This window comes from Elephantulus edwardii, unplaced genomic scaffold (assembly GCF_000299155.1).
Source record: "Elephantulus edwardii isolate Elephantulus edwardi_28Jun2011 unplaced genomic scaffold, EleEdw1.0 scaffold00163, whole genome shotgun sequence".
NCBI lineage: Eukaryota > Metazoa > Chordata > Mammalia > Macroscelidea > Macroscelididae > Elephantulus > Elephantulus edwardii.
In genome coordinates, this window is record NW_006399913.1 from 3,757,496 (window position 1) to 3,785,019 (window position 27,524).

The 27,524-nt window shown below is 42.7% G+C and overlaps 1 protein-coding gene across 1 annotated transcript in view; it reads left to right on the forward strand.

Moving 5' to 3' along the window:
• Positions 1–27,524, forward strand: part of ME3 (malic enzyme 3, NADP(+)-dependent, mitochondrial) — a 259,048-nt gene that overhangs the window by 119,873 nt on the left and 111,651 nt on the right. The window contains exons 2-3 of the mRNA XM_006895258.1: positions 2,409–2,542; positions 6,127–6,276. Coding sequence (XP_006895320.1) covers positions 2,409–2,542; positions 6,127–6,276 — 284 coding nt within the window. The remainder of the gene's footprint in view (positions 1–2,408; positions 2,543–6,126; positions 6,277–27,524) is intronic.

The following is a 27,524-nucleotide window of genomic DNA, read 5'->3' on the forward strand; positions in this document are numbered from 1 at the left end:
AAGGCTTTTAGGACCAATTAGTAGGCTCTGTGTCCAGGAAAAAATGAATATACTTACCAGTAATGTTAATGCTCATCCACGGCTCTTCTGGGAGGTGTGTAACATCTCTTATTCTTCTTAGAAACTGTAAACCCTCCCTCATGATATGGGCATGAGGACAGTATGGATGTTTATTAAAGTCCTTTCCTTATATCTGATCATAACCTATGATCACATAACTCTAAGATTCAGATTATCAGTCTATAAGTTTGACTCTCTGTGTTTGAACTCCCTATCAAAGAATTTGTGATGAGAATTTTGTAGGTGACATTGAAAGAATAAACGGAATTCTAATGGCTCTCTTCCAAAGGGTTTTTGTCCTTTAGAAAAAAGTCTCTTTCTCTCTCTTGTTGTCTAGTCAGAACTGACTCATAATGGACCCTCCAGCAGGTTTTCAGAGTCTATAAATCCCACAGGAGGAAACTGTCCATCCCTCTCCCTCCGAGGAGCCGGTGGATTCGAGCCACTTGCCTTTGGGTTGGCAGTACACCCCCTTACCACAAGGTCAGAGAGCTCACTTACATTTGAACCACGGACCTTCTTCATTTTTTGGAATAACCTTGTGTTATGTTGGATTCATTAAGAATAGGGGGTTGTAAAAAAATTTTAAAATAAATTTTAAAATAAAGAAAAAAACAAAACCAAGGATAGGAGTTTAACTAGAATATGAGTCCCCCGCCCCCAGAGCTCATCAGCTCATTGTTGCTGAATTGATTCCGATCTCAGCTAGCTTATAGGACAAAGTAGAACTGCTTCACAGGATTTCAAAGGCTGAAATCTTTTTAGAAAACTGTCACATCTTTTTTTTCCCCCCTCAGACAGGTTGCATGAAAGATTTGAACCATTCACTTTTCTGTTCACAGTCAAAGGCCTTAACTATACCACCAGGATCCTCTTGAATACAGCATGGCCCATCTTAACTGTACTAACCCAGATAGCACTAGGATGTGATGCTACCTCAAAAGCATGTCCTTAGCTCTCTTACACATACCCTATGCTCCTCAGAAGCTTCTTGTTGATTCTTGTCACCAAGGAGCCCCAGTCCCTCCATGAGAATGTGGAGGAAGGTGTGTCCAGGAACTCCAAGCAGTGTCAGAGCAGGCCTCACCTCAGCTGAGCCACCTGGAATTTGTGTGACCCTTTGTCACCTTGGGTAAAGGTAGGGGAAGCGTGTGCCCCTGTGAGAACAGCTCCTTTAGTGTGGACTGTACATATTGCTGTTCTCATATCAAGTCAGAACCAAACCATAACTCACCCTCCAGCAAGTTTTACAGGACTGTAAATCGCACAGGGGGAGACTGCCCATCTTTTCCACAGAGCAGCTGATCTGCCTTGTGTTGCCAGTGCAACCCCACTAAGCCACCAGAGCTCCCTGGACTGTACATAGTGTTTTCTTATAAAGAGTACAATGAAGAAAGGGGGAGGGTAAAAACAACTTTGTGGTGGAGACACCTGACAAGCACTGCCTCGGTCAGGTTATCAAGGCCAGTATCAGCAGGGATAAATCATGTTATATGTACCTTTTATATGATGGGATCTAAATGGGAGTCCCTGGGTGGCAGAAATAGTTAAGTCTCTGATTGCTAACTGGAAGATTTGTGGTACAAATCCACCCAGGGGCACTTCCGAAGAGGCCTGGCAGTCTGTCTCCAAAAGACTGCAGCCGTGAGAATCCATTAAGTGCAGTTTTATTATGCAGCACGTGAAACTGTCATATGTTGGAATCAATTCAGCAGCAACTGGTGGGCTTCTTAAATGGCACTTTACCTCTGTGAAACCATAAACTATCACCCAAAACCCATAACCTGAGCCACATTGTAAATTCTAATAGAGGAGTAGCCGACAAAATGCATGTTCACCAAAAGCAAGGAAAGTCTGAAAAAGTGTCACAGCTAAGAGGAGCCCAAATGGAGCATATCCTGAATAGAATTCTCAAACGGAAAAAGGACATTAGGTGAGAAAATCAGAATCAAGTATGGAGTTCAGGTAACAATAATTCGTTAATATTGGTTCATTAATTATAACAAATGCATCATAAATGTCAATTATATGAGAAAGAAACCAGGAGAGGAAATATTGTGGACACTGTCCTACCTTTCCAATTTTTCTGTAAATAGGAAATGATCTTAAACAATGAAGACTTTTTTTGAAAGATGTGCAGGTATTTGTCCATGGAGTAATCTGAGTCTCAGCAAAGTCAGTCAGTGGCTTGAGATTGCCTGGCTACTTCAATAGTAGAGGCGGGACCAGAATCCAGCACTCTCTCTATAGTCTCACCAACCCATGCCCAGCTCTGAATGGAATCTTTTCTGTCTTTTGGTTTCCTGCACATCATTTATGTATGGATGTTTCTTTCTTGTTCTCCACAGGGCATGGCCTTTACCCTCGAAGAAAGGATACAACTTGGAATCCACGGCCTAATCCCCCCGTGCTTCCTGAGCCAGGATGTCCAGCTTCTCCGGATCATGAGATCCTACGAGCGGCAGCAAAGTGACCTGGACAAGTCAGTGCCTGAAATCTCTTCTCCACCCACACCCTGGGCTGAGCCATCCCTATGGCCCACATGGGGTTTTAGAGATGCTCTGAGGCTAGAAAGGGCTGAATCAAGAGATCTGGACCAAGGCCAGCCTTATAAAGAAATGAATCCGGGGACCAGGCCTCTAAGATCTAGGCAAAGTTGAAAACTGAAAAGTGAAACTGAATTGTAATCAGTGGTGTGTTAGAAACCATCTGCTGGTAGGACTTGAGTGGTAGGTCACCTGGAGGGAAGATGTAGAGGAAAGACATGGAGATAAGTGTGTTAAGGAAGTAACACCAGGCCCAGATTCACAGAACAGAAAAACAAGATGAGTTAGGGAGTGAGGAGGAGAGGAGAAATGGACATGTGGCACCTTGGGAGGACCCACTATGCCATGTGTTAAAAGTTTAGTTAGCAGTTAATAACACTGCCCCTCTGAACTCTTCCCAGTAGCAATAGATACAACGGACCAATTGGAAAATCACAGGGTCAACTTCATCCGCTTTGAAGGTTTACGAGTTGACTGGACTGGAATTTGAATGCAGGCCATAGGTGGTCTGGCCCCACAGTCTAAGCTTTTAACCTCTCATCTACACCACAGCTACAATAACGTGTAGAGCCTAGAATGAGACTATGGTACTACATTGAGTTCAAATCCTCTTTCTGCCACTTGATGGCAAAAGGTATCTATCTTCTGTGAGTCATCGCTTCCCCATCTGATATAAACCATAAAGATATCCATGGTATCTAATTGACCGATAGGGATTCTGTAAGGAGAAAATGTTATTAATATTTGTGATATGCATAGAACAATACTTAACATGTAGTAAGCAACATGTAAGAATTTGTTAAATAAGTATGTTCACTATCTATTGGGCACCAATAAAAATGATGGAGAAGATAAGGGTTCCCCTATATATTTACAGAGGGAGCTCTGGTGGCCCAGTGTGTAAGGAGTTGAATTGTCGGCCCAAAGGCAGGCAGTTTGAACCCACCAGCTGCTCAAAGGGAGAAAGATGGACAGTCCCCTCCTGTGAAATTTACAGCCTCTGGAGGATCAGCTGGATGAGTTGGTTCCAACTTGGCAGCAATGAGAGAGTGAGTTATAGATCCATAGCCTTTGATCATTATATACCACAAGGGTATAATGGCCTTTATAAGGGCAGAATCAACAACATCTCACACTGGTCTGCACCTCTCTTTCAGTGGCCCACTCATACCATCCATTTCTTCTGAGCAGAGATGGATAGGTAAGCTTCTGTCCACCCTTCGCTGTCCTCAAAGCTCTAAGAAATTACTCACATAAACTCCATGGCCATCCTACAGTCCAGGCCAAAAATTCTTCTTTGTATTCCACTCAGACCAGGTCTCCAGAAATTTCACTGTGATTTGACCCAGCAAAATGAGACATATCCCAACTTTGAATAGTCAGAACCTACCCTTTTTGTTAAAGTTCAAGGTAAAACCATCTTTTCTAAAGATAATAAACTCTAAAAGTTAGGGTCCGAGATCCTTCTGTTTGACATCCTTTCTAGTTTGATGAACCTTGTTTATGAGCCAGGAAAGACATCCCATAGCTCAGTGGCAAGGAAGCACCCGTTTCTAGGAGCTCTAAATGCTTGTTCTGGACACTATGTAGGCAAGTTGGACCTGCTCATTCTCAAGAATTCCACATTTCAGCAGGTGCTTGAGCTGTGGAGTTTCTCTGTATTCTTTCGGATAAGTTATATGCTAGTAAATAACCAGTTCTCTAGAGAATAGGGGATAAAGTCCTAAAAATGTAGCATATGCTGATTTCTATGGTGCAAATGCACCCACCATAACCGATTTCAAGTAATTTAACATCACTTAATACAGAGTTAGGAAGAGATTTGTACAAACACTACTGATTAAGGGAATCTGGTGACTTTGAGTTAGACAGGCTATTGATGAACAGAAAGAGCTGGAGACCCCAGGAGGCCACATGACTGCCCCAGTCACATAGCGGGTAAACAACAGTGCTGGGATTCATCTAGGACCCTGGTGTCGGCCCATTGTACTTCTCACTATAGCACAGGACTTTTCCCCTATAGAAGCATGTCTTGTCTCATGCCCTGTCTGGGTGCTCAGATGTCTCCCAATCTGTTCTGAGGAATGTGAGTAGAAGACATTTTCCTTGCTTTAGTGACTTCAGGATTAACTTGAAGATTTTAAACTTCTGGAACTGTGTAAGAGAGAGATTCTTTTGTAACATACCTCTTAAAATCAGTTGGTACTCTGCCTCTTAAGGACTCAAGTTATGACAGGACTCAGTTCTATGTGGTAGAAAGGCTAGATAATTCATGACTCAAAAATTAAGTATTTTACATGAGTCTACCACCACAATGTCATTATTCAATTCACATTATTATTCATATAATAATAATTACATAATGATTTTGAATAGTGGTTGAATGTACAAAGTCCAGAACTTAGCTGCTTAGATTCAAATCTCAACTCTGGCGTTAGACATTGTTATTATGTGCCATTGAGTCACCTGTGACTCATAGCAATCCTGTGCTCAACAGCTCTGAAGCCTGCTCTGTCTTGATCCAGTCTCACTGACTCTGACACACCAAGCCCCATTGCCTTACTGTATCAATCCATTTCCTCTGGGGTCTTCCTCTCATGTGCTGTCCCTCCACACTTCTGAGCATGATATCCTTCTTCAAGGATTGGGCCTTCATGGCCACATGCCCAAAGTGTGTGAGATGGAGCTTCAAAATCCTAGCCTCCAAGGAGAAACTTGGTTTCACCCTCTCTAAGATAGACCTATTTATTTTCTTGGCAGTTCAAGACTCTTCTCCAGCAGAGACACAACTCAAAGACAACACTTCTTTTTTTGTTATCCTTAGTTATTGTCCAGTTCTCTGATACATAGCAAGTAATTGTGATGACCATATTATTTAATTTCTCTATGCCTTAGTGTCTTTGTATATAAAACAAGAATTATAGACTCACTCACAGGTTGTTGGAAGTTTTGAAGAGTTAATGAATGTAAAATATTTACAGCAGTACCTACACAATGTCTTACAAAAAGGATTATGTAAGTTAACTACTGCTCCAGTCTGAGGTGTCTACAATGATCCTGAATCTCTTTACTGACCCTGAAAGACTGGTATTATTCTCCAGATCTCAAGATTTCAAAGCCCATGCATAGAGAAGATGGGTAATTGTGCCCTTAAGTCACTGAGAAGGAATGAAGTGTTGGATCTTTGACTGCCCCCACCCCCTCACCCTCTCTAAACAGTAGTATCAGGTCTTCCCTGATACCACCTACCTGTCTGTAGTTGTTTGCTGCTGTCAAACTGTCCCAGCTTTTGGCAACCCCACACACAAGGAAACTACACTATCAACAAATCCATAGGGTTTCTGTTGGCTGAATTTTTGGAAGTAGATCTCCAGGCCCTTCTTCCTAGTGCATCTTAGCCTTGAAGTTCCCTGAAACCTGTTCAGCAGCATAGCAGCCCGAAAGCCTCCACTAGCAGATGGATAGTAAGTTGTATATGAGACTCGTATGGATCAGTTGATTTCTCTCTCCCCTTTCCAAGGTACATCATTCTAATGACACTCCAGGACCGCAATGAGAAGCTCTTCTACCGAGTGTTGACCTCAGATGTGGAGAAGTTTATGCCGATTGTCTACACACCCACCGTGGGACTGGCCTGTCAGCAGTATGGCCTGGCCTTCCGCAGACCCCGGTGAGCCTCTTTGGGGGTCTAGGGATGAGGGCTCAATGGGACAGGCTTTTGCTCTCATACATTCTTTGCTCTTTGGCTGGGACTCTGTGACCTAACTCTTGCCTGGTTCAGTGGCTCAGTAAGGAGACATATGGTTTTAAGCCATTTGCTCTGGAAAATTGCCCAGCAAAGAGGAATGAGGTAAGAGTATGTCCAGGCAAAAAGGGATAGCAAAGCTTCTCACCACCAAACAGCAAATATCTAGCATGTTGTTCAGACCTAAAAGTGCTTCAAAGTGTTTTTATCTCATTATCCACCTTCTGTGGTCATTTCTATTGTGTGGACAGCTTTCTGGTTACTTAAGCCAATGAATAATGGAGTGCTGCTTACCCAAGACTGAACCCTTCTATGGACTCAGCCAATCAGTATTCCCTCTTTTGGGCTTGACTTGGATTTCACTTAAAATTTTATTTTTTTATTTTTTTTAAGGCAACAAAAGGGGAGGGGTACATCTATTTTCTTTTCGAGCCAGAGCATTTATGGTTAGACATATAGGTCTATAAACACACACACTTTTTCCCCCCTAGCAAATTAAAGTCCGTCAGTGGGCTGGAACTGCCAGCCAAGCACTCAACTGTTGGACCACCAGGATGTGAGCACTCACTCCTTTCTATATTTGTGTGTGTGGTTTTAAGAAAGTGAGCATCCTGGTAGTATAGTGTGTATATGTTGGACTACCAAATGGTCAGTCATTTAATTTCACCAATAACTCCATGGAGAAAGATTGGCGGTCTCGTCTTGCAAAGATTTACAACTTTAAAAAAACCAATAAAGGGTCAACATGAATAAAAATCAACTCTATGACAGTGGGTAATATATAAAAGTAAATGTTTGAATATGTATGTATATGCCCATGCAGAAGAATGGAAGGATTTTCAAAGGAGAGAGCGAGAGAAAGAGAGATACAGAGAGATAGAGATATTGGTGTAAAATAATGGAAGGATTTTGAAAGAGTCCTAAGTGCAATGTTCCTGACAATATACATAAATTACATAGTTCAAGCATTAATGATAAAATAATTCTGCCTGGGTTCATTACACTTAATGTAACATTATTTTAGTGTGTGCACTGTTATTATGAGGTGCCCTAAAGTTGTCTGTGACCCACAGTGACCTTATGAACAACAAATCTGACCTTTGCCTTATCCTGTGCCATCCTCACAATCTGATAGCCTCAAACCCATTGTTATGGTCACCACATCAATCCATCTTGTTGAGGGTCTTCTCTGACCCTTCACCTTTCTCAGCAGGATGTTTTTCTCCAAGGACTGACCTCTCCTGAAAACATGTCCCAAGTACATAAGACAAAGTTTCATCATCCTTGCCTCTAAGAGGCACCCTGATTGTACTTTCTCCAGTACAGACTTGCTTGGGTTTTAGTCATCCATGGAGTATTCAGTACTCTTTTCCAACAGTACAATTCTAAGGAATTGATGATTCTTCTGTCATTGTTATTAATTTTATTATTCAACTTTTAGATGCATAAGAAGTAATTGAAAAGACCATGCATGACTTGAATCAGCCACACCTTAGTCTTTAAGCTGACATTCTTACTCTTTAGCACTTTGGAGAGGTCCTTAAAAGCATATTTCCCCAATGTAATAATACATCTTTTGATTTCTTGAGTGCCACTATCATGGATGTTGATTGTTCTACAACATGCAAATATACTATGACTCTTCTGTACTCTCTGAGTTCTACAAAAATTAACATCATTGGTCACTAACCAAAAGTCAGCATGCCGCATTCACCTAGAGACACCTGGGGAAAAGCACCTGGCAGTCTGGCTCCCTGAAAAGCAGCCACTCAATACCCAGTGGAGCGCAGTGCTGACACATACAGGGTGGACAGGAGTTGAAATCCACTCAATGACAACTGGTTTTTACTATGCTGGCATGTATTTACCTTAAGAAATCTGTGTTTATAAATCATGTGTGTAGCGATGGCTACAGAATTAAGGCTTTATAGGACTTCTTTTGTTACTTTGGAAAAACAGGCTGCCAGCTTTGAAGCCAGCATTTGGAACATGTTGCAGGTCACTCACAGGAAATCCCCTTTGCCCATTTTCTTCCTTATCCAGTCCCACTGGAAGGATGACAGAGCAGAGAGCATTAAAGGTGTCTTGGGGGAGGGTGTCTAGCTGTTAAAGCAGACATGTCCTCATCACTCAGAATTGCCCCCAGTCCACCCAGCTGCAGCAGCTGTGCCAGCGTTTGCAATCCCAAAGGGCAGAGGCATCCTGCCAGGACTCAGAGCCGTTCTGGGCTTCAATCTGTCACCTTCAACAGGAAAGAGACTCTTGCCGTCTTAGTCTCAGCCCCATGGAGATGGTCGAAACTGATACTATTGTTTTCAAAGGGTGCAGGACTCTACTGACCTCCAAGTTCCTGCTCAGAAATTACCCTTCCGGGTCTTCCCTCCTGCACAAGCCGCATCCTACCATTTCCCTTCTCACCAGTTCCTGAGGATTTAAAGAATGAAGCCCAACACTGTAACAGACCATTCTTAGGCCTGCTGCATCCTAGCCACACAGATCTATTCTTCATGCCTGAGAACACTGGGCATTTCCTTGCCATTGAGAATTTTACCTCCTTTGCCTCAAATGTCCACTTATCTTTCTCCATCTATCAGAATCCTGGATATGCTTCCAAGTCCACCCCAAGTGTCAACTTCTCTTTGGAGCCATCCCTGGCCTTCATTTAGGCCAACTGGTCACTTCCACCTCCGTACCTAGAGTTCATCACCCATATTTCTCTTTTGTAGGTAGTCAAGGCTGACTTCTGACTGGAAATCAGGGCACCAACAGGGTGCCATTTGACTGGGGCCATAAAAAGCATTTGTGTACAATGCTCTGAGCATACCCACTTGCTGTAAGGTATGGCCTTCCAGGATCTCATGGAAGGTGAACCAGGAGAGTGGAGGGTGGAGGAAGAGAACTGACCACGAGTAGTTCTGCCCAACAAACAGGAGGTCCATAGTCTCCTGCACACCACTCACAAGAGCTAGTTAGCAGGAAGTCTTTCAGTTATCTGGTGTCTTAGTGGTAGGAAGCTGCACTGCAATGCTGAAGACATGCGGTTTGAATCCACCAGTTGCTCTGTGGGTGAAGGATGGGCCATCTCCTCCCACGAGAGTAACTGCCTCTGAAAACCTGCTAGACGATCAGCTGTTAGTCAATTCTGACTTTACAGTCCTCAACAACTGTGTGACTATATAGCAGGGATACACAATGGGTGACTTTACAGATAAGTTTAAGCAGCTGGAAGTCCAGGTTCAGGATGCCAGCTCTAGAGAAGGCCCTCTTTCTCTGTCAGTGGTAGAAGAAAGCCCCTTATTTCCTTCTGCATCTGCAGGCCTGCCATTCCCTGGAGACCTTTATGTGTCCTGGCCTTCCCCAGTGGGAAGGAATTCCATTGCACAGGTGCCCAGGTCCAGAAAGAGGTACTCCACTCCTGGCAGTTATTTTTATTATTATTAATTTTTTAAAAATTTTTATTTTATTATTTTTGTGTGCATGTACCGTCAAATCAGATCTGACTGGTACAGGAGGAGACTGTCCCTCCTTCCCCGGCAGAGCATCTGGTGGATTCGAACCGTGTGCCTCTGGGATTGTAGTTGCAGCTCCTTACCACTAGGCCACCAGAGCTCCCCTGGCGGTTATTTCTTGGTGATTGTACTGCAATCCCGAAGTCTTGCAGTTTGAGTCCGCCAGTTGCTCTGAGGGAGAAGGTTGAGCAACCTCCTCCCATGCCTGCTGCATGGTCAGCTATGGGTTGGCTCCGACTTGATGGTACACAACAACTATTTGATACAACATATCTTGGGGGATCATTACAAAATGTTCACATTAGGTTTCTGTTAGTGCTGTGTTTAGGTTCTGTCCAGTACATGTGACTCGTAGTTACCCTCTGAAAAGCATATCTGAAACTTGCCCTGTCCCTGCATCATCCTCATAGTCTCTGATAGGCTTAAACCCATGGGTTCAGTCACTGTGTCAAGGCATCTTGTTTGAAGTTCTTCCTCTATTTCTCTGACCCTCCACCTTTCCCAGCATGACGTTTCTTTGCAAGAACTGCCTCCTCCTGAAAACATGCCCAAAATATGAGAGATACCATTTTACCACCCTTTCTTCCAAGGAGCACCCTGGTCTCACTTCCTCTAAGAGTGGCTTGTTTGTTCTTTTGGCAGTTTACGAGATATTCAGTACTCTCCAACACTAACACTCAAAGGCATCGATTCATCTTCTGCCATCTTTATACATTGTCCAACTTTTAGATGCATAGAAAACAAGTGAAATTGCTAAGGCTCTTTAGCACTTTGAAGAGGCCCTTGGCAACAGATTTACCAAGGTGATGTGTCTTTTGATTTCTTGATTCTCATTACCATGGGTGTTGATTGTGGATGCAAATAAAATTACATCAGTCTTTTGTCTACTTATTATGATCTTGTCTATTGGTCCAGTGGTAGACTTTTTGTTTCTTGGTGTTGCGATGAAATCCATATTGAAGGCCGTGTTTCCAGTCTTTACTTTCAGCAAGCAAAGGTGTGTCAACTACATAAGGCGGGTTATTGTATATCATGATATACATGTATTTTGGGAGGATACAATTCAATTCATTGCAGAACCTCTTTTAGATTCAGACTCAGCTTTAGGTTCTACTGGGATGAGTGATGGACAAGAATTTGGCAGCAAAGTTGTTGAGTCCCTGTGGATGGAACCAAGGGCTCATTAACCACTTGGGGTCAACAAACCAGGTCAGCTCTGGACATGGGTAGAACACAGTACTGTAGACGCTGGGCATATAATGTAGGGGTAAAAGGAAATATGATAGTAGATTTAGAAGGATAACATAACAGCTTGCTCCAAGCCAAGTCATATGCTAATTTTTTTTTTTTTTGCATTTGTTGTCATTTTGTACTGTCAAGTCTGAATCGACTGACAGCTGACCTTCCAGTGGGTTTTCAGAGACAGTAAATTTCATGGAAGAAGGCTGTTCATCTTTCTCCCATAGAACTAACAGCTGGTGAATTCAAACTGCATGCCTTTGGCTTGCCAGCAGAGCTCCTGGCCACTAGGCCACCAGAGCTACTACGCCTTTAATTATCATAGCCACTCTAAGAGGCAGATAGTAATATCAGCCCTTTCTCACTGCTGTTATGTGCTGTCGGGATAGCATTATGTATGTTGGAACAGCTCAGTTATGTAAGCTGGAAACAACCAGTAATTGACCCTCCAGCAGGTTTTCAAAGGCAGTAATCACAGGGGAGGAGATTGCCCATCTTTCTGCCCAGCTTGGTAGGGAACTGTGGTGGCCTCGTGGTAAGAAGTTGTGCTGGCAACCCAAAGGTGTGCAATTTTAATTTACCAGCTGTTCCTCCAGAGAAAGATAAGCAATCTCCTTCTGTGCAATTAATTGCCTCTGAAAACCTGCTAGAGCTATGGGTTGGTTCCAACTTGATGATACACAACAACACAACATTGGATGAAAAAACTACTAGTCCCAGGTCAAACAGCTGATAAATGGCAAAGTCAGGATTCAAACCCATGGAGTCTGACACCAGTAGTAACCTATACTGCCCCTTGAAGACAAACATCATGCACATGTGGTAAATATTTGGGTGTGTCGTCCTTGCAGCTCCATGAATGTTTGCCCAGGGAACTGTCACAGGGTTTACTCACTGACGTTCCCAGAGCCTCCCCTGAGAATACTGCTGCTGCGAGTCGAAGGTCTCAGGCTGTGTGGTTGGATCCTGGTTGCTGAGGCAGGTACAGGCAGACTGAATCAGCCTCTTGGATTGGTCCTTCACACACTTGGTACAGACTTCCTGCATATGTTTTACACAAACCGTTCTTCAGGTGATTACCCAATTAAACTATTTGACATGTGGCATTCTGAGCTGTTGCTCCAGGTTTCTATCTGGCTGCTCTCCAGGTGTTGATTCCACACCTGCCTTGCTCCAGAGGGAGATGAAAGTTTGTGCTCCACCCCAGCCCCAAGCTTCATCTGAGGCCTGGCCTGGAATGGCGTTGTGGATTAGCATCTGAAGAGAGGACAGCACTGCAGCCAAGAGGGAAAGAGCCAGCTTCTTCTCCATTTCTGAAATGATAAACATTCCTGCCAGGTTCCTGAACAATGGAGTCTTCTGTGAGAGGGGCTGGCCCCCCACCAAAGCTAATTAGGTCCAACTGATGCTAAAATGGAAACCCACCCCGCCAACACTCCTGGGGCCTTTCCATCAGCTCACAAGCTAAAAAGAAATGCCAGTGTATTTCAGCTGCATGTGAGGTTCCTGATCTGAGCTCAACCCCTTTCTGCACAGCGTAAACTCACTAAGGGCTTCACCTTCTCCAAAATTCTCCTTTACTGTTGTTTAATTCAGACCTTAACTTATCTGCATTTACATTTAAGCACCCAGGTTCATAAGATGGTTCATGTGAGGAATTTGTGAACAGGCTACAATTTGTGAACAGGTTAAGAAAGTGAGTGGGCCTCAATGGAGTCAGAGGCTCTGTGGAAGATACCAGGAGACAAATTTTAATTTGGACAAAGCCCTTATCCCTGAGCCAGACTTCTGCTTTTTCTTGCTGGAAACAGATAGGTCCCTGCACACAGACCAGTACCACAATGTAGACCAGTAACATCTGCTAATTGTTGACTGCTAATGATATTCGGGGAGCTCAGGTAACCTAGTGGTAAGAAGCTGAGCTGCAATCTCAAAGGCATTTGGTTCAAGTCCACCAACTGTTTCACAGAAGAAGGATGAGCAATCTCCTCCTGTGTGATTAACTGCCTCTAAAAACTTGCTGTAGTGTCAGCTAATGGCCGGTTTTGACGGCAGACGATACGACCACCACCACCACCACCACCACCACCACCACCACACTGCTACTCCCAAGGGACCTCTGGTGTCCTGGTGCTACCAATCCAGTAGTGCTTCCAGTCTGCCAGCTGCTCCAAGGGAGAGAAATGTCCAGTCTCTTTCCATGTGATTTACAGCTTCTGAAAACACGCTCAAGCATCAGTGATGAGTTGTTTCCGACTTGATGGCACATAACAACAACAGTACCCACAGTATGCCCTAGGCAAAGGACTTCATTACCTCTGCGTCTTCCTACAACTTTACAAAGTACATGCTATTTTACTGAGATAAAGGCCAACACGAACTTGTCTAAGACATAACATCTAGCCCCAAACCCACCGCCTGTTTTGTTGTTGTTGTTATTGTTGTTGTTTTTAATCAAAGTCTGTGATGCTGGTAAACATTCTAGGATAAACACAGTGGTTTTGCCTTTGAGTTGTTGTTAGTCGCGGTTGAATCGGTTCCTCATGACAACCTCAAGTACCATGAATGTGCTGGGGTGTGGTCTTGACCATTTGCATGTTCGTTGGTATACATGGGTCTACTGTTGCAGCAGTCATGAGCTGCTTCTAATCTAGGGGAGTTTTTCCTCCCAGGACTGTATCAAATTGTTGCTGCTGTTAGGTGCCGTCTCCTCATAGTGACCTTCTGAGCAATGCATCTGAACCTTCCCCTGTCCTGTGCCATTTTCATCTCTCATATACTCGATCCCATTGTTACAGTCACTGTGTGGACCTAGGTTGTTGAAGATTTTCCTCTTTTTCTCTGACTCTCCTCCACCCTTCCACACATGTGATGCCTTTTTCTAAGAACTACCCCATCCTAACAACCTGCCCAAAGTATGTAAGTCAAAGCTTCATCATCCTTGCCTCTAAGAAACACACTGGTTGAACTTTCTCCAAGATATTTTTGTTCTTTGGAAGTCCATGAAATATGCAGAACTCTCATTCGACACCACAACACAAAGGCATTGATTCTTCTCCTGTCATTCTTTGCCCAACTTCCATACATATAGCAAGTAATTGAAAATATAGAGTACACCTTAGTCTTTAAACTGATATAATTGCTCCATTGCACCATGGAGAAGTCCTTGACAGCAGATTTTTCCAATGCAGCATGACTTTTGAGTTCTTGACTGGTGTTACCAAGGGTGTTGATTATACATCCAAATAAGATGAAATTGACAACTTCAGTCTTCTCCATCTATCATGATGTTGCCTGTTGGTCCTGTGGTGATGACCTTAGTAATCTATATTGAAGGCTATAGTCTTGGACCATATGCAGCAAGCATTTCAAGTCCTCAATTTTAGTATGCACAGTTGTGTCATCTGCATAACAGTTGAGTCTTTCTCCTATCCTGATGCCACATTCTTAATTAAATTCAGTTTCTTAAATTATTTGCTCAGCATACAGATTGAATATGTACAGATATAGAACACAACCCTGACACATATGTTTTGTGATTTTAAACTATGCATGTGATTTTATACCTTGGTTCTGTTCAAGCAGCAGCTTCTTGGAGTAGATACAGGCTTGCATGAGTACAGTTAAGGGTTCTGGGATTCCCATTCTTCTGAATTTAGCCATAATTTTTTTTTATGATCCACAAAATTGAATGGCTTCACATAGTCAATAAAACATTCAAACAAGTAAAGCAAGTATCCACCCAAACACAATATAGTTCTTCCTTTGGCTAATGGGTGCCAAAAGCTTGAGAAAGTCACCCTGAGAAAATAATGGTTACCTTATTTCAGTGCCTGAGGATCCCATGACACCTAGGATACAGTCTGTGAGCGTTTCACAATCTGGATCCCAGCCTAGGTGTCAGTTTATCAAGATTCATCTTTGTCCTCTCTCTCTCTCTCTCTCTCTCACACACACACACACACAAACACACACACACACACATCAATTAACAGAAAGTAAGGATTAACATCCCCATCCTTAGGGCATCAAAAGTGCTGAGTCCTTTGGCCAAGCCTATTCCACATGCAATTACACCCAGAGTCCTCTGCCAAACTGTGTCAGCTGTGCTGCTGGAACAATGCCCTGGAGTTGAGTGAGCGCACAGGCTGCAGCTGGGTCTGGTTAGCTTTCATCTGACATTTCTAGTCCCTCAGCTGTAGGTGTTATGGAAGAACATTGGGTAAGAAGTCAGGAGGCCTGGGGTTTAGCCCATACTCAGCCACCTCTCAGGCTGTCACTCCTCGGGCAAGTCACTTAGCTCTTTAATCTCAAGTAGAGGTGGCAGGGGCTGAATTGCGTGGCTTCTGTGATCTCTCAGCTCTAACAATTTATGATCTAATAACCCAAACCCTCTGAGTTAGAAATGAAATCCTGTGAGCCACAGCCACTTTAGGCAGCAGAGCCAGCTTGCCCACCTGTAAAATTCAAAGGGTTGAATTTGAACACTGATTCTCAACCCTGGCTCTGCAGAAACAGCATCTGGAAAGCCTTTGAGAAATACCACTGCCCCATCCAAGATCAACTACATCAGAGGTGAGACCCAGCAGCCTTATTTGTCTATTGATTTGCCCTCAGGTGATTCTGATGGGCAGCCAGGTCTCTCCTTTGACTCCCAGGGAGTTGATAAGGTGCAACCCAAATGTCAAAGCCAACCCAGGCTGACAGTGCACATGAGGATTGTTGTTGTGATGTGCCAAAGTCAAAACCAAACCATAGCTAACCCTCCAGTGGGTTTTCAGAGAATGTAAATCACAGAGGAGGAGATGGCCCATCTTTCTCCCTCACAGAAGCTAATAGATTTGAACGGCGTGCCTTTGGGTTGACAGTACAACTCCTTACCAAAAGACCAGAGTCCCTGCAAGGTAGAAGAATTAATGCCATGATAATATAGCCGAATATTCCTTCGTAATCAACCCTCAGCAAGTCGAATCACTGAACCCCATCACAGGTTCCTTCATGTATCATTAACAGGATTGCTGACAAAAGGAAGAGGTCCTATATGAGCCCCATTATAATGGCAATAGCTGCCCACTGAAGTGCTAAAGAGCAAGGATGCCAGTTTAGAGACTAAGGTGGGCCTGGCTAAAGCCAGAGTATTTTCATGTACATATGAACATTGGATAATGAACAAGGAAGACTGAAAAAAAGCAGTGATGCTTTTGAATTGCGATGGTGGTGAATATTGAATATACAATGGACTGTCAACAGAACAAAAGCTGTCTTGGAAGAAGTGAAGCCAGGGTGCTCCTTAGAGACTAGGTGGTGAGACTTCAGCTCACATTCTTGAGGCATGTTGTCAGGAAGGCTTGATTCTTAGGAAAATGTAGAGAGCACAAGACGACCCTTAAGGAGATGGATTGAAACAGTGACTACAACAACGGGCTTCTACATGGCGTGACACACGTTTAGGCAGAGTTTTGTTTTATAACATTATGAAGACTTCATGTGGTCACTATGAGTTAGAGCAAACTCCAGGGCACCTCAGAGCAACAATAATCCTGTGCCCATATTAATTAGTCAGGAGCAGACATCAGAGTCCAGAGTCACCAATTATTTGGGTAAGTGTGTGGCCTCTGACCTGTGTGACCTGGTCCAAAAAGATGAGCTGGGTCAACTGGATACCTTAACAGGAATTTGAACTGAGATATGTGAAAAGTTATATGGAAAGAATTCTCCACATAGGAGGGGATGATAAGGCAATAGGGATGCTCCAGTTTATGCACTTTAAAGACAGGTTATGGGAGACTAAAGCAAATGCCAATTATGAAGAGACAGGGGGAAAGAGACTTTAAAGTAAAGGAAGCAATTTATGGAGAAAAAGGAACAGAGCAGGCAGGGAATGAAAAGAGAGGGTGGGGAAACAAACACACAGAGGATTGGGCCTTTGAGTTGCCTAAGGAAAAGTTTTCCATGTCTAGTTCCCATTTACAAATTTACAAGAAACATATATTCTGGGGAGGTAATATAAGTCAATCTCTGTCTTAAGTAACTCATTCATTAATTCATTGCTGTCCATTAGCATCTGACTCATAGCTGACTCTCCAATGGACTCTACGAGTTTGTAAATCACATGAGAGGAAACTGCCCATCTTTTTCATCTGGGAGTTGACACATTTGAACCATCAGCGGCATCACCTTCAGGTTAGCAGTGCAGTTCCCTGTGATTGTGCCACCAGAACTCCCTTCTTAGGTAATTTGCTGTTATGGGCCATCGAGTTAGAACCATAGTTGACCCTCCAGTAGGTTTCTGGAGGCTGTAAATCACACAGGAGATTATCTATCTTTCTCCTGAGGAGAAGTTTGGATTGGAACTGCATGGTTTTGGGTTAGTGCAACTCTTTACCCACTAAGCCATCAGAGCTGAGCTAAAATGAAGTAATATTATAAAATCAGGTGGATCCTATTACAGTTGTGGTTCTCAAATGTTAAGGAGGAGTAAAATTAGCTGGAGTGCTTGTTAAACCACTGTATCAGCAAGTCTGAGATGATGCCGGAAATTTTACACATGGTAACAAGTTTCCAGATGTGACTGCTGCTGGTGGTTGGGGTTCACACTTTTGAGAACCTCTGATTAAAAGATGGTGAATGGACACTACCTAAAAGAAGCAGGAGCAGGTACTTCCACCCGGTGGAAAGATCTGGGAACTGTAACACATGGATTCTCTTCCCAGTTTTTACTACCACCTAAAACTTTGACCCTCATAAGTCTTCTGTCTCAACTTCAACTTCATCTCTAAAATGAGAAAATTGTACTATGTGATCTTGAGAGCACTCCCTAACCCTTACATTCTCTGATCTTTCTTTGTGGACCTAACATGAGCAGATTAAAGCAGTTTTGCAATAAATTTACCTCTAAAGTTTTGGCATTTAAGGGAGAAAATGCAGTAGACAACAAAGTACAAATGCCTTTCATTTTCTGACAAGATCAAGCTTGCAGGTTTATCTGCAAAGTGTCATTTTTGCTGAGTGCTCTGATTCCCAGCTTCCAGACAGAGCAGCTGGGCAGTCTCGGATCTTCGGTGCCCTGGCGTGGGAGCTAATGTTGCAATAGATCTAAGGCAGATGTCCTGCAAAGCGTGAGGTTACTCAGTTCTCATATGACACAAATGTCCATGTGAAGTCAGTTAGATTTTATCTGGATTCCAAATCACAGAAACACTTTGGAACAGAAGGGTGGAAGAGAAATACTCTTTTTATCTCAATTGGCTAAATAGCATGAGTTTCAATCATTGGTGGAATGGATTTACTTTTTTTTAGAGGAAGCTTTGAGATTTACACACAAAAAAAGTTTGCATTTCATTGCATGTGACTCACCTGAGACTTGGCACCTAGAAGGAGCAGCTTCCTCTGTGATGGGAAAAGGAGACACACCTCAGTCATCCATGAGTGTGGATGTAGGAGGCTGAGGGTGAAGGTGGAATGGTTGAGCGGCCCCACACAGATGCAACAGATTACATTTTCCTCACTCAAACTGAAGACAGATGAACCTTATTAACTGGAACAGGATGTTCTGGGTTTGACTTCCTTTTATTTAAAGGCAAATTTCCCTGGTGATTTAAACAAACTGATTCTTGTTTCTTTTTCATTTGGCTTTGTCCTTGTTCGTCCTTTGTTACTGGCAACCCAACCATGATGATCAAAAGAATAGGTGTGGGAAGAATTTCCTTACCCTGAGAAGGAAATACTTCCACAAAGGCAGGAGTTGAGTAAAGCTTTCCTCAGATAACCTCGTTCTCCCATTAGCCTGCAAAGTGCACTAAAGGATGTTTGCTCACGCTAAAGCGAGTGCCAGCAGAAGAGTAGCTGCAAGCAGTGCAAGTGTTTCAAAAGGTTCTGGACTAAAGGATCAATGTTTTGGTATTTCTTGAAGAAAAATGAAAGTGGTTTTCCCAGAAAAGAGGCCCAACAGCAACTGAACAATCTCTAAAATCCACTATTACATTCATATCCTTGGGTTAGTCTATCGGATTGCCAGGAATCTGCTCAAATTTCTCTTGTGTCTTGAAGGAGTAACATTGAAATCCTTTATGTAGAAATTAGGTTTTCAGATTCCTGAGCCAGCATTTCCTAAAGCCATGGGGACTGGGAATCAGAAAGGAGTTGGTTTATTGGAATCGAAGGATAGACCAGAATAGATCAAAAAGAACCTACCTTAGGTGTTGAAATTGGAACAAGGCTTGTACTGTGGGTGAAAATGTGATGTCAGCCTAAGGTTACTGGAGGGGAGCAAGTCAAAAGGCTAAAAGGAGCATGGGTAGTAAAAGATGGACTTTCTGGCCCCACCCTCAACTTTACGCAAATTCTGTGAGCTCCCATGGGATATTGTAATGTGTTGCATGTACATGATAAGCAGGTTTGGATACCATAATGTGCCTTATATGTGATAAGCAGTTTTTAGCTAAACCACGGCCATGTTTTAAGCAATTACAGTACTATCTTGCTGAATCAGTATATGCAATGCTAAGTGTAACTGCACAGGTGCATAGTGTGATGAGGTCAGCGATTACAGCTCAAGTGTGAACAAAACACCACCTTTGTCTCAGCACTATTAAGGGCATTTGGGAAAGTTCCTGCATGGCTCACAGCTTGTGTCTACACTACTGTCTGAACTGCAATGAACTGATGTCTGAGCCTCCCACAACTCCTCATGCTTTTTCCAATTGTCCACTGTATGAGAGCTTCTGGCTTTGGGATGATGACCTCAAACGTGAAAGTTCATCCTTATTTTTTTTGTGTGATAGCTCATCTCTTGAACTGCACAAACTTGCATAATGGGAGAACTATGTCTTCCTCTTCCACATATCATTCCTGGTACCCAGGATAGCATCTTCAAGTACCTACCACAGGAAGTATAGGCATCTTCTAAATAAATATAAAAGGGATTGATTATTGACTAAATATTAGAATTACCACTACATGGAAGATCCAGATGGAACAAGGTTGTTTTGTTCATAATCCCTTAAAGAGTTAATGGCCTAACTCAGGTGAGAAGTGCTCATGAGTGAAATGTAGTATTGATTGTGTAGTTTAGTGTGATAAGTATTGAGGTGATTGATTATGGTCAGAAATAATTCCAGTGACGTTTTGGTTCTTGGTGCAGGACTTGAGGAGAGGGATTTGGATTCATATAGGGAAGATGATCCCACCCAAGCCCTGGAATACAAGAGTTACTACAAAGATGGATTCAATGAGTTCTAAAAATGAGGAAGAACAGAAACAAGGCATTTGTGTGGGATAATCCAGGAATCCTTGATTTTCAGAATTGGAAATGTGGAAGGTATTGTTGGCTGCCATTTCCTTATTGTTTCCTTCTCAGAGTCTCTGTAAAATGCAACACACTTTGCTGTTAATTGAAAGGTTTGTAGTTCAAGTTCATTCAGAGACATCTCAGAAGAAAGGCCTAGTGATTTCCTCTTGAAAAATCTACCCCTGAAACCCTAAGACACACAGTTCTTCTCTGTAACCATGTTTACCATGAGTTACAACCAATGAAAAAACTGATTCCTGTTCCTTTTCTTTCTTTTTTTTTTTTTCAGCCATCCTTCTCCCCCTAAGTGGCTATTAGTTTTACAGAAGTTAATCTCTCCTATGGGTATGGTTCTGTCCTCTTGCAGGTGATTGATTTAGGCATAGATGTTATGACCAATTTGGTGACAGATGTAAGAGGGGAATTTACCAGAAGTCTGCTAGGACGGGTTTTTCTCATCGTGATCATCCTTTTTCTTCCCTCGATGATTTCTTATTTGTCTGGAATGACTGGGACTGTATCAGTTATGCTGCAGCCATGAGATAAACAGCCCAAGGACCTAACCTATAATGCCAAAAATAGTGTATGAGTTCTCTATTGCTCCTATAACAAAAGTACTCCAAGTGAATGGTTTTAACAAACAAATAAGTTCCCTCACAGTGAAGGAAATTGAAGACCAAATTTAGGTGCCAGCTACCATGAAAGGCTTCTTCTCTCTGTAGGTTCATAGTATGATGCTGTTATGTGCCATCGAGTCACTTGTGATTTTTAGAGACTGTACTACAGTTCTGAACCCAGTTCTATCTCGAGCCAACTTCATCGTCTCCAACATACCTACTCCCATTACCCCAGTCACTGAATCAATCCATCTCATCTGAGGTCTTCCTCTCTTGTGCTGTCTCTCCACCCTTCCAAGCATTATGTCCTTCTCCACGGACTGGTCCCTTCTGGCAACATGACCAAAGTATGTGAGGTAGAGCTTTAAAATCCTTGCCTCCAAGGAGCAGCCTGATTTTACCCTCTCCAGGACAAATCTGTTTGTTCTCTTAGTAGTTCATGGTATATTCAATACTCTTCCCCAGAACCACAATCTAAAAGCATCAGTTTGGCTCCTATCATCCTCAGTCATTGTCCAGTTCTCTGATGCATAGCAAGTAACAGCAAAGACCATACCTTGGATTAGAGTCACCTTAGTCTCTAGACTGACATTTTTGGTCTTGCATATTCTGGAGAGGTCCCTGACAGATTTTCCCAATGTAACTCATCTTTTGATTTCCTGGTTGCTGGTATCAAGAATGTTCATTGTGGAGCCAAGCAAGCTGAAGCCATTAACAATCTCAATTTTTTTTTCTCCATCTATCATAATGTTGCCAGTTGGCCCAGTGGTGAGAATCTTTTTTTTCTTGATACTGAGCTTCAAGGCATATTGAAGGCTGCAGTTCTTGACATTCTGCTGCAAATGCCTCAGGTCCTCCTCAATTTCAGCAAGCAAGTTTGTGTCATCTGCATAACACAGGTTGATGAGTCTTCCTCCAATACTGATGCCACATTCCTGCTCATAAAGTCTAGCCTTCTGGATGATCTGTCCTGCATATATATTGAAAAGGTATGGAGCTGGGATGCTCTTCGGCATGCACATTTCCTGATTTTGAAGCATGCAGTGTTCCATTGCTCTCTTCTGATGTCTGCCTCCTGGTCCAAGTATAGGTTTTGTGTAAAGTACAATCAAGTGTCCTTGGATTCCCATTCCTCTCAAGGTTAGCCACAACTTGTTCTAATCCACACAGTCTAGATGACTGAAAATCTGAATTCAGGCCATCAATGCTTGGAAGCTCTAGTAGTCTGGTTAACAGAGAGTTGTATTGCAAAGCCCAAGATGGCCAATTTGAATATATGAGCTGCTCCAAGGCATATCCTCCCATATAATTTACAGACTCTGAAAATCTGTTGAAGGGTTAGCTCTGAGTCAGCTCAGACTTGACAACAATGAGTTGATTGGTTGGTTGGTTGGTTGATTGGTTGGTTGGTTGGTTGGTTGGTTGATTGGTTGAGTGCTTAAGAAAAGGCTTTCTCTCTGTGTCAGCTCTAGGAAAAGGTACTTGTCTGTTTCTTAACAGCTTTCTGTGTGTCTTGGCATTATCAGTTTTCCCTTGGGTCTAGGAGGTTCCTAGCACAAAGATCCTGCATGCAAAAAAACACACTCTGTTCCTGTCTTGTTTCTTAGTTGTTGCAAGTGCTTGTTCTCTGCTTGCTTTTCTCTCCTTTTATCTCTTATATAAAAGATGATGCAGGCCGAACTTCAAGGAAACTTCTCTTACCTAGGATCAAGGCTAAGTGCATTAAGGGTACCATGACTTGCTGATCACATCTTGTGTAATGACTATGTAACTGCTACATCATGATGTAACTGCCAATAAACTGGGAATCATGGTCTTACCAAGTTAGTACATATCTGGGGGAGACAATTCAATGGATGACAGAAAGCAAGCAGAAATGTGGAGAGTCTGAGTTTCTGATGATCATGTGGGTCACTAAAATAACAAACCATGGACTCACCCATTTTTTTAACTCCTTGTTACCTGAAAGAAATTTATTGATTTCAGACAGTTGAGGTTTTCTGTTAACTGTAGCTAAAAGCAGTTCTCTTTTTTCATAGGATATTTGAATCACCTCTGTACAATAACAGCTCACATGTGTTTACTCAGAGCTTTCAATACACTCTTCTAGAAGCATCATTCAAATGGCTCTCACAACTACTTTTAGAAATATATACTATTATTAAATCAGTGCACCAGCTGTTCCACAGGAGAAGGATGAACAGTCTCCTCCTGTGCAATTAACTGCCTCTGAAAACCCACCAGAGGCTCAGCTATGAGTCGGTTCTGACTCAACGGTACACAACAACAAAAACAACAACACTGATCAGTCAAATCTAAGACATGAAGCCCTCTGTAGGTTAAAATAGAAATGTGCTTCTCAGGTTTTTCACAGTTGCTTTTACAGAATGAGGTTACCTGGTTTTTCTTCCATGTCACCACTGAGTCATCTTGAACCACCAACCTTTCCAATAGCACCGAAGTGAATTAACTGTTTGCATCACTTAGGGATTCTATATACTACTCTCAGGTCTTTTTTTTCTTCTTTTATTCACATAGCAGTTTATTCTGTGGTACTAATGAAACCTTAGAGACCCTTTCCTTTTTGTGTGTTTTTTTTTCTTTCTTTTTTTTATTATTTATTTTAATGAACATTTAAAGAGATTTTGGATTTCCATTCATTCACAGTTACACTTTTTCCACTGCCCTCTCAGGTCTATTTTAATAATGAAGAAAAGTGAGTGGTAAAATAACCTGACAGAAGAGTATATATCTATTAGGTAGTAGAGTCACAATTCAAACCCGTAATCCATAATCCAGACTGAACAAGTATCCATTCCCTACTCAGTCCTTCATGAGCCTCTTCTTGCTAGTGAATGGGCATCTTCAGGACAGAGGCTTACCACTGCCCCAGCCTGTAGTGTGCTCCATGTTTGTAAGAAGACCACTCCAATGATAAGTGTAGAAAAGGTAAGGCTGCATGAGAGGTGAAGTGAGGAGTTTGTCAGACAGCATAACACATTTTTTACTTACTACATGTAAAAAAGCACTGTTTGAGGCTGATGAGGAGACTAACGAGGGAGAACTGAAGGTTGAGGTAAGTAGAGCCTGACAGGCTCTGTGATGTGGAAATGAAAAGGGAAAACCCAGAACACTGAGGAAGAGAAATCTCTTAGTATATGGGGACTAGCTGGATATGAAGATACAAGTGACAGGAATAACTGTCACATTTTGAACTGTGTTCTAGTGGACTGGATGTCATGAAAAGTTGAGCTGAGGCTCGTAATAGAATATGGGCTTTTAACAGCAAAAATAACAACTTCTAATATTACTACAACAACTTCCATTTATTGATCAGTTCAGTAATAATCACATTACCTTTACTATCTTTGAATATCCCAACAACCCTGAATTAGAATATCTTACATCCGTGTCTCGGATGAGGCTACAGAGGTTCAGAGATGCTGAGAGATTTGCCAGCAACTACACAGCTAGCTGTTAAGTGGCAGAATCGAAACCCGAGATGTCCTATGTGCAGATCTCTTTCCCCTTCCGTAGGATCCCTGATGGCACAGTGGTAACAGCACTGGACTGCTAACCAAAAGGACAGCTTTTCATACAGACTGGCCATTCGGGGGGTGGCGGGGAGGAGGATGGAACAACTTACTCTGTAAAGATTTACAGCCTTGGAAACTCTATGAGGTAATTCTACTCTTTTCTACAGTCACTGTGAGTTGGAACCAACTCAGTAGCAGGGGATTTGGTGGGTTTTGGCCACTTGCCATATTGGATCCTTGCTCATTCTACATTACTTAAACTTAGCCATTCTGAATCACTTGTATGCTCACAAGTATGGCCTCGCCCCAAAGAAAAATTAACATATTTTTTAGACTGAAGAAATTAGCTACAAGAATCTCATGTGCATCAGTCTGGAGCCTGAGCTCTCGGCAGAGAGAAGGCATAAGGTTTATATCCTCCCTGGATTACAATGTCAAGTCAAGGTGCTTGGTTCGAAAGCCTCAGGGAGAAAGTTAAGGCTTGCTTCTTGGGCAGTTCCTCACACCTGCACTGGCACATCTTGTAGTCATGCAGCAAGGTTACACTGAGAATTTCATGGGCTCACACATCCACAACCTGCATAATGCAGATGATACAACCTTGCTCGCTGAAACAGAGGAGGATTTGAAGCTTTGATGCAGAAGATCAAAGATTGCGGCCTTCAATATGGATTGCACCTCAACATCAAGAAAACAAAAATTTTCACTACCAGGCCAATAAGCATCATCATGATAGATGGAGAAAAGATTGAAGTTGTTAATGATTTCATCTTGCTCGTATTCATAATCCACACCCTTGGCACCAGCAGTCAGTAAATCAAAATATGAGTTGCACTGAGAAAATCTGCTGTCAAAGACTGCTGGAGGATGCTAAAGAACAATGATGTCAGCCTAAGGCTAAAGTGGACTTGATCCGTGCCATGGTCTTCTCAGTTGCTTGCTGTGGATCAGAGAGCTGGGCAATGACTCAGAATGACAAAAGAAGCATTGGTGTGCCTTTGAGCTGTGATGCTGGATAAGATTATTGAACATAATGTGGACTTCTAAGAGAGAAAAGGTGTGACCTAGGGAGGGTGAAAACCAGGTTGCTCCTTGGAGGCAAGGATTTTGAAACTCAGTCTCACATACTTTGGCCATGTTGTCAGAAGGAGCTAGTCCTTGGAGAGGAACATCATGCTTGGAAAAGTAGAGTCAGTGCAAGAGAGAAAGAACGAGATGGATTAAAAAGTGACTGTGGCAATGGGATCAGATGTGTCAAATAGTGAGACTGACTCAAGATAGGGCAAGGTTCACAGCCGTTGTTCATAGGGTCACTATGAGCTGTAGTCAACTCAATGGTACATAATAACAACAACAAAATCTATAAAAATTACCCTGTGTAGCCTGTGGACCACTCCAGCCAATGCAGATGTTACTGTATAAAGTCTTCTGCCAACTCCTGACCACTGCCAGACAATGTTTGGCCGTGAGTTTCAAAACTGAGACATTTGCCTTTTAAGACGCCTTGGAACACAAAATCCTGTCTTTCCAGGAAACCATAGGTGGGGCAGTGTTTGTGAACAGATGAAACCAATTAGTAAACCAATTAAGAATTCTTTTCAGCATACAGTGACAGTGACATAGAACTCAATGTTGACATAGATCAACCACCTCTAACCAACCAGGAAGTGGAAGGTGTCACCCTCCCCACCAGGGGCACAAGTCAATGAAAATGGGAGGACTGGAACACAAATCTCCTGATCTTATTCCAGAACTTCTTCCTTCTCTCTGCTACAGACTGAAATATATTTTCCTCTCACCATTTGAAAGGGAGCCCTGTGGCCTTGTGGTAAAAAGCTGTGCTGCAATCTCAGAAGCACATAGTTTGAATCTGCTGAATGCTTCCCAGAAGGATGAGCCATCTCCTCCCATACAATTTATTGCCTCTGAAACCCCCATGGAGGCTCAGCTATGGGTCTGACTTGACGGTACACAACAACAAAAATCTGTGACTTAGTTAGTGGTAAGGAGCTCTCTGGCCAAATGGAATGCAGGAGTCCTGCTCTGTAGGAGAGAGATGGGCAGTCTCCCATGTAATTATATTGCCTCTGAAAACTTACTGGAGCATCAGCTATGAGTCAGAACCAACTCAAGGGTACGTACCAACAACAACAACAACAACAACATAACTTACTATTTGAGTTAACTTGCAGCTATTATGTTCATATAGCACTTTAAAGCTTTTAGGTTAGTTTAGATAGCACTGCCAACAACTCTATGAAACAGACGAGAATTCTCATATCAGAGGAGGAAATGAAGATTCAAGAGGTTAAGTGACTCTTATAAGTGACAGAACTTGACCTAAAGTTTGGAGGACTCTCCACTACTAGGCTGTAAGCTTCACATGAGCAAGAGCTGTGTTCCTTTTGCTCACCATTCTATCCCCAGCACAGGAACTGGTCATAGAATTTATTAGAATGGAAGGATGACTAACGAAGAAACTTGGAGTCTTCATTTCCTCCTGTTATTGTTATGTGCCATTGAGTTGCCTGCAACCCTTAATGGCCCTATGTACAGCAGCTCTGAACTCTACCCTGTCTTGAGTGTCACTAATTCCAACACACCAAACCCCATTGCCCCAGTTACTGTGTCAATCCATCTCATCTGGGGTCTTCCTCTCCTGTGCTGTCCCTCCACCCTTCCAAGTATGATGATGTTTTTCTCCAAGGACCAGTCTCTCCCGGCCACATGCCCAAAGTATGTGAGATGGGACTTCAAAATCCTAGCCTCCAAAGAGAAACTTAGTTTTACCATCTCCAAGACAGACCTATTTGTTTTCTTGGCAGTCCACGATCTGTTCAAGACTCTTCTCCAGCAGTACAGTTCTAAGGCATCAATTATTCTTCCATCATCTTTTGTCATTGTCCAGCTCTTTGACACATAGCAAGTAGTTGTGAAGACCATGGACTGGTTTAGACACACCTTGGACTCTAGACTGGCATCC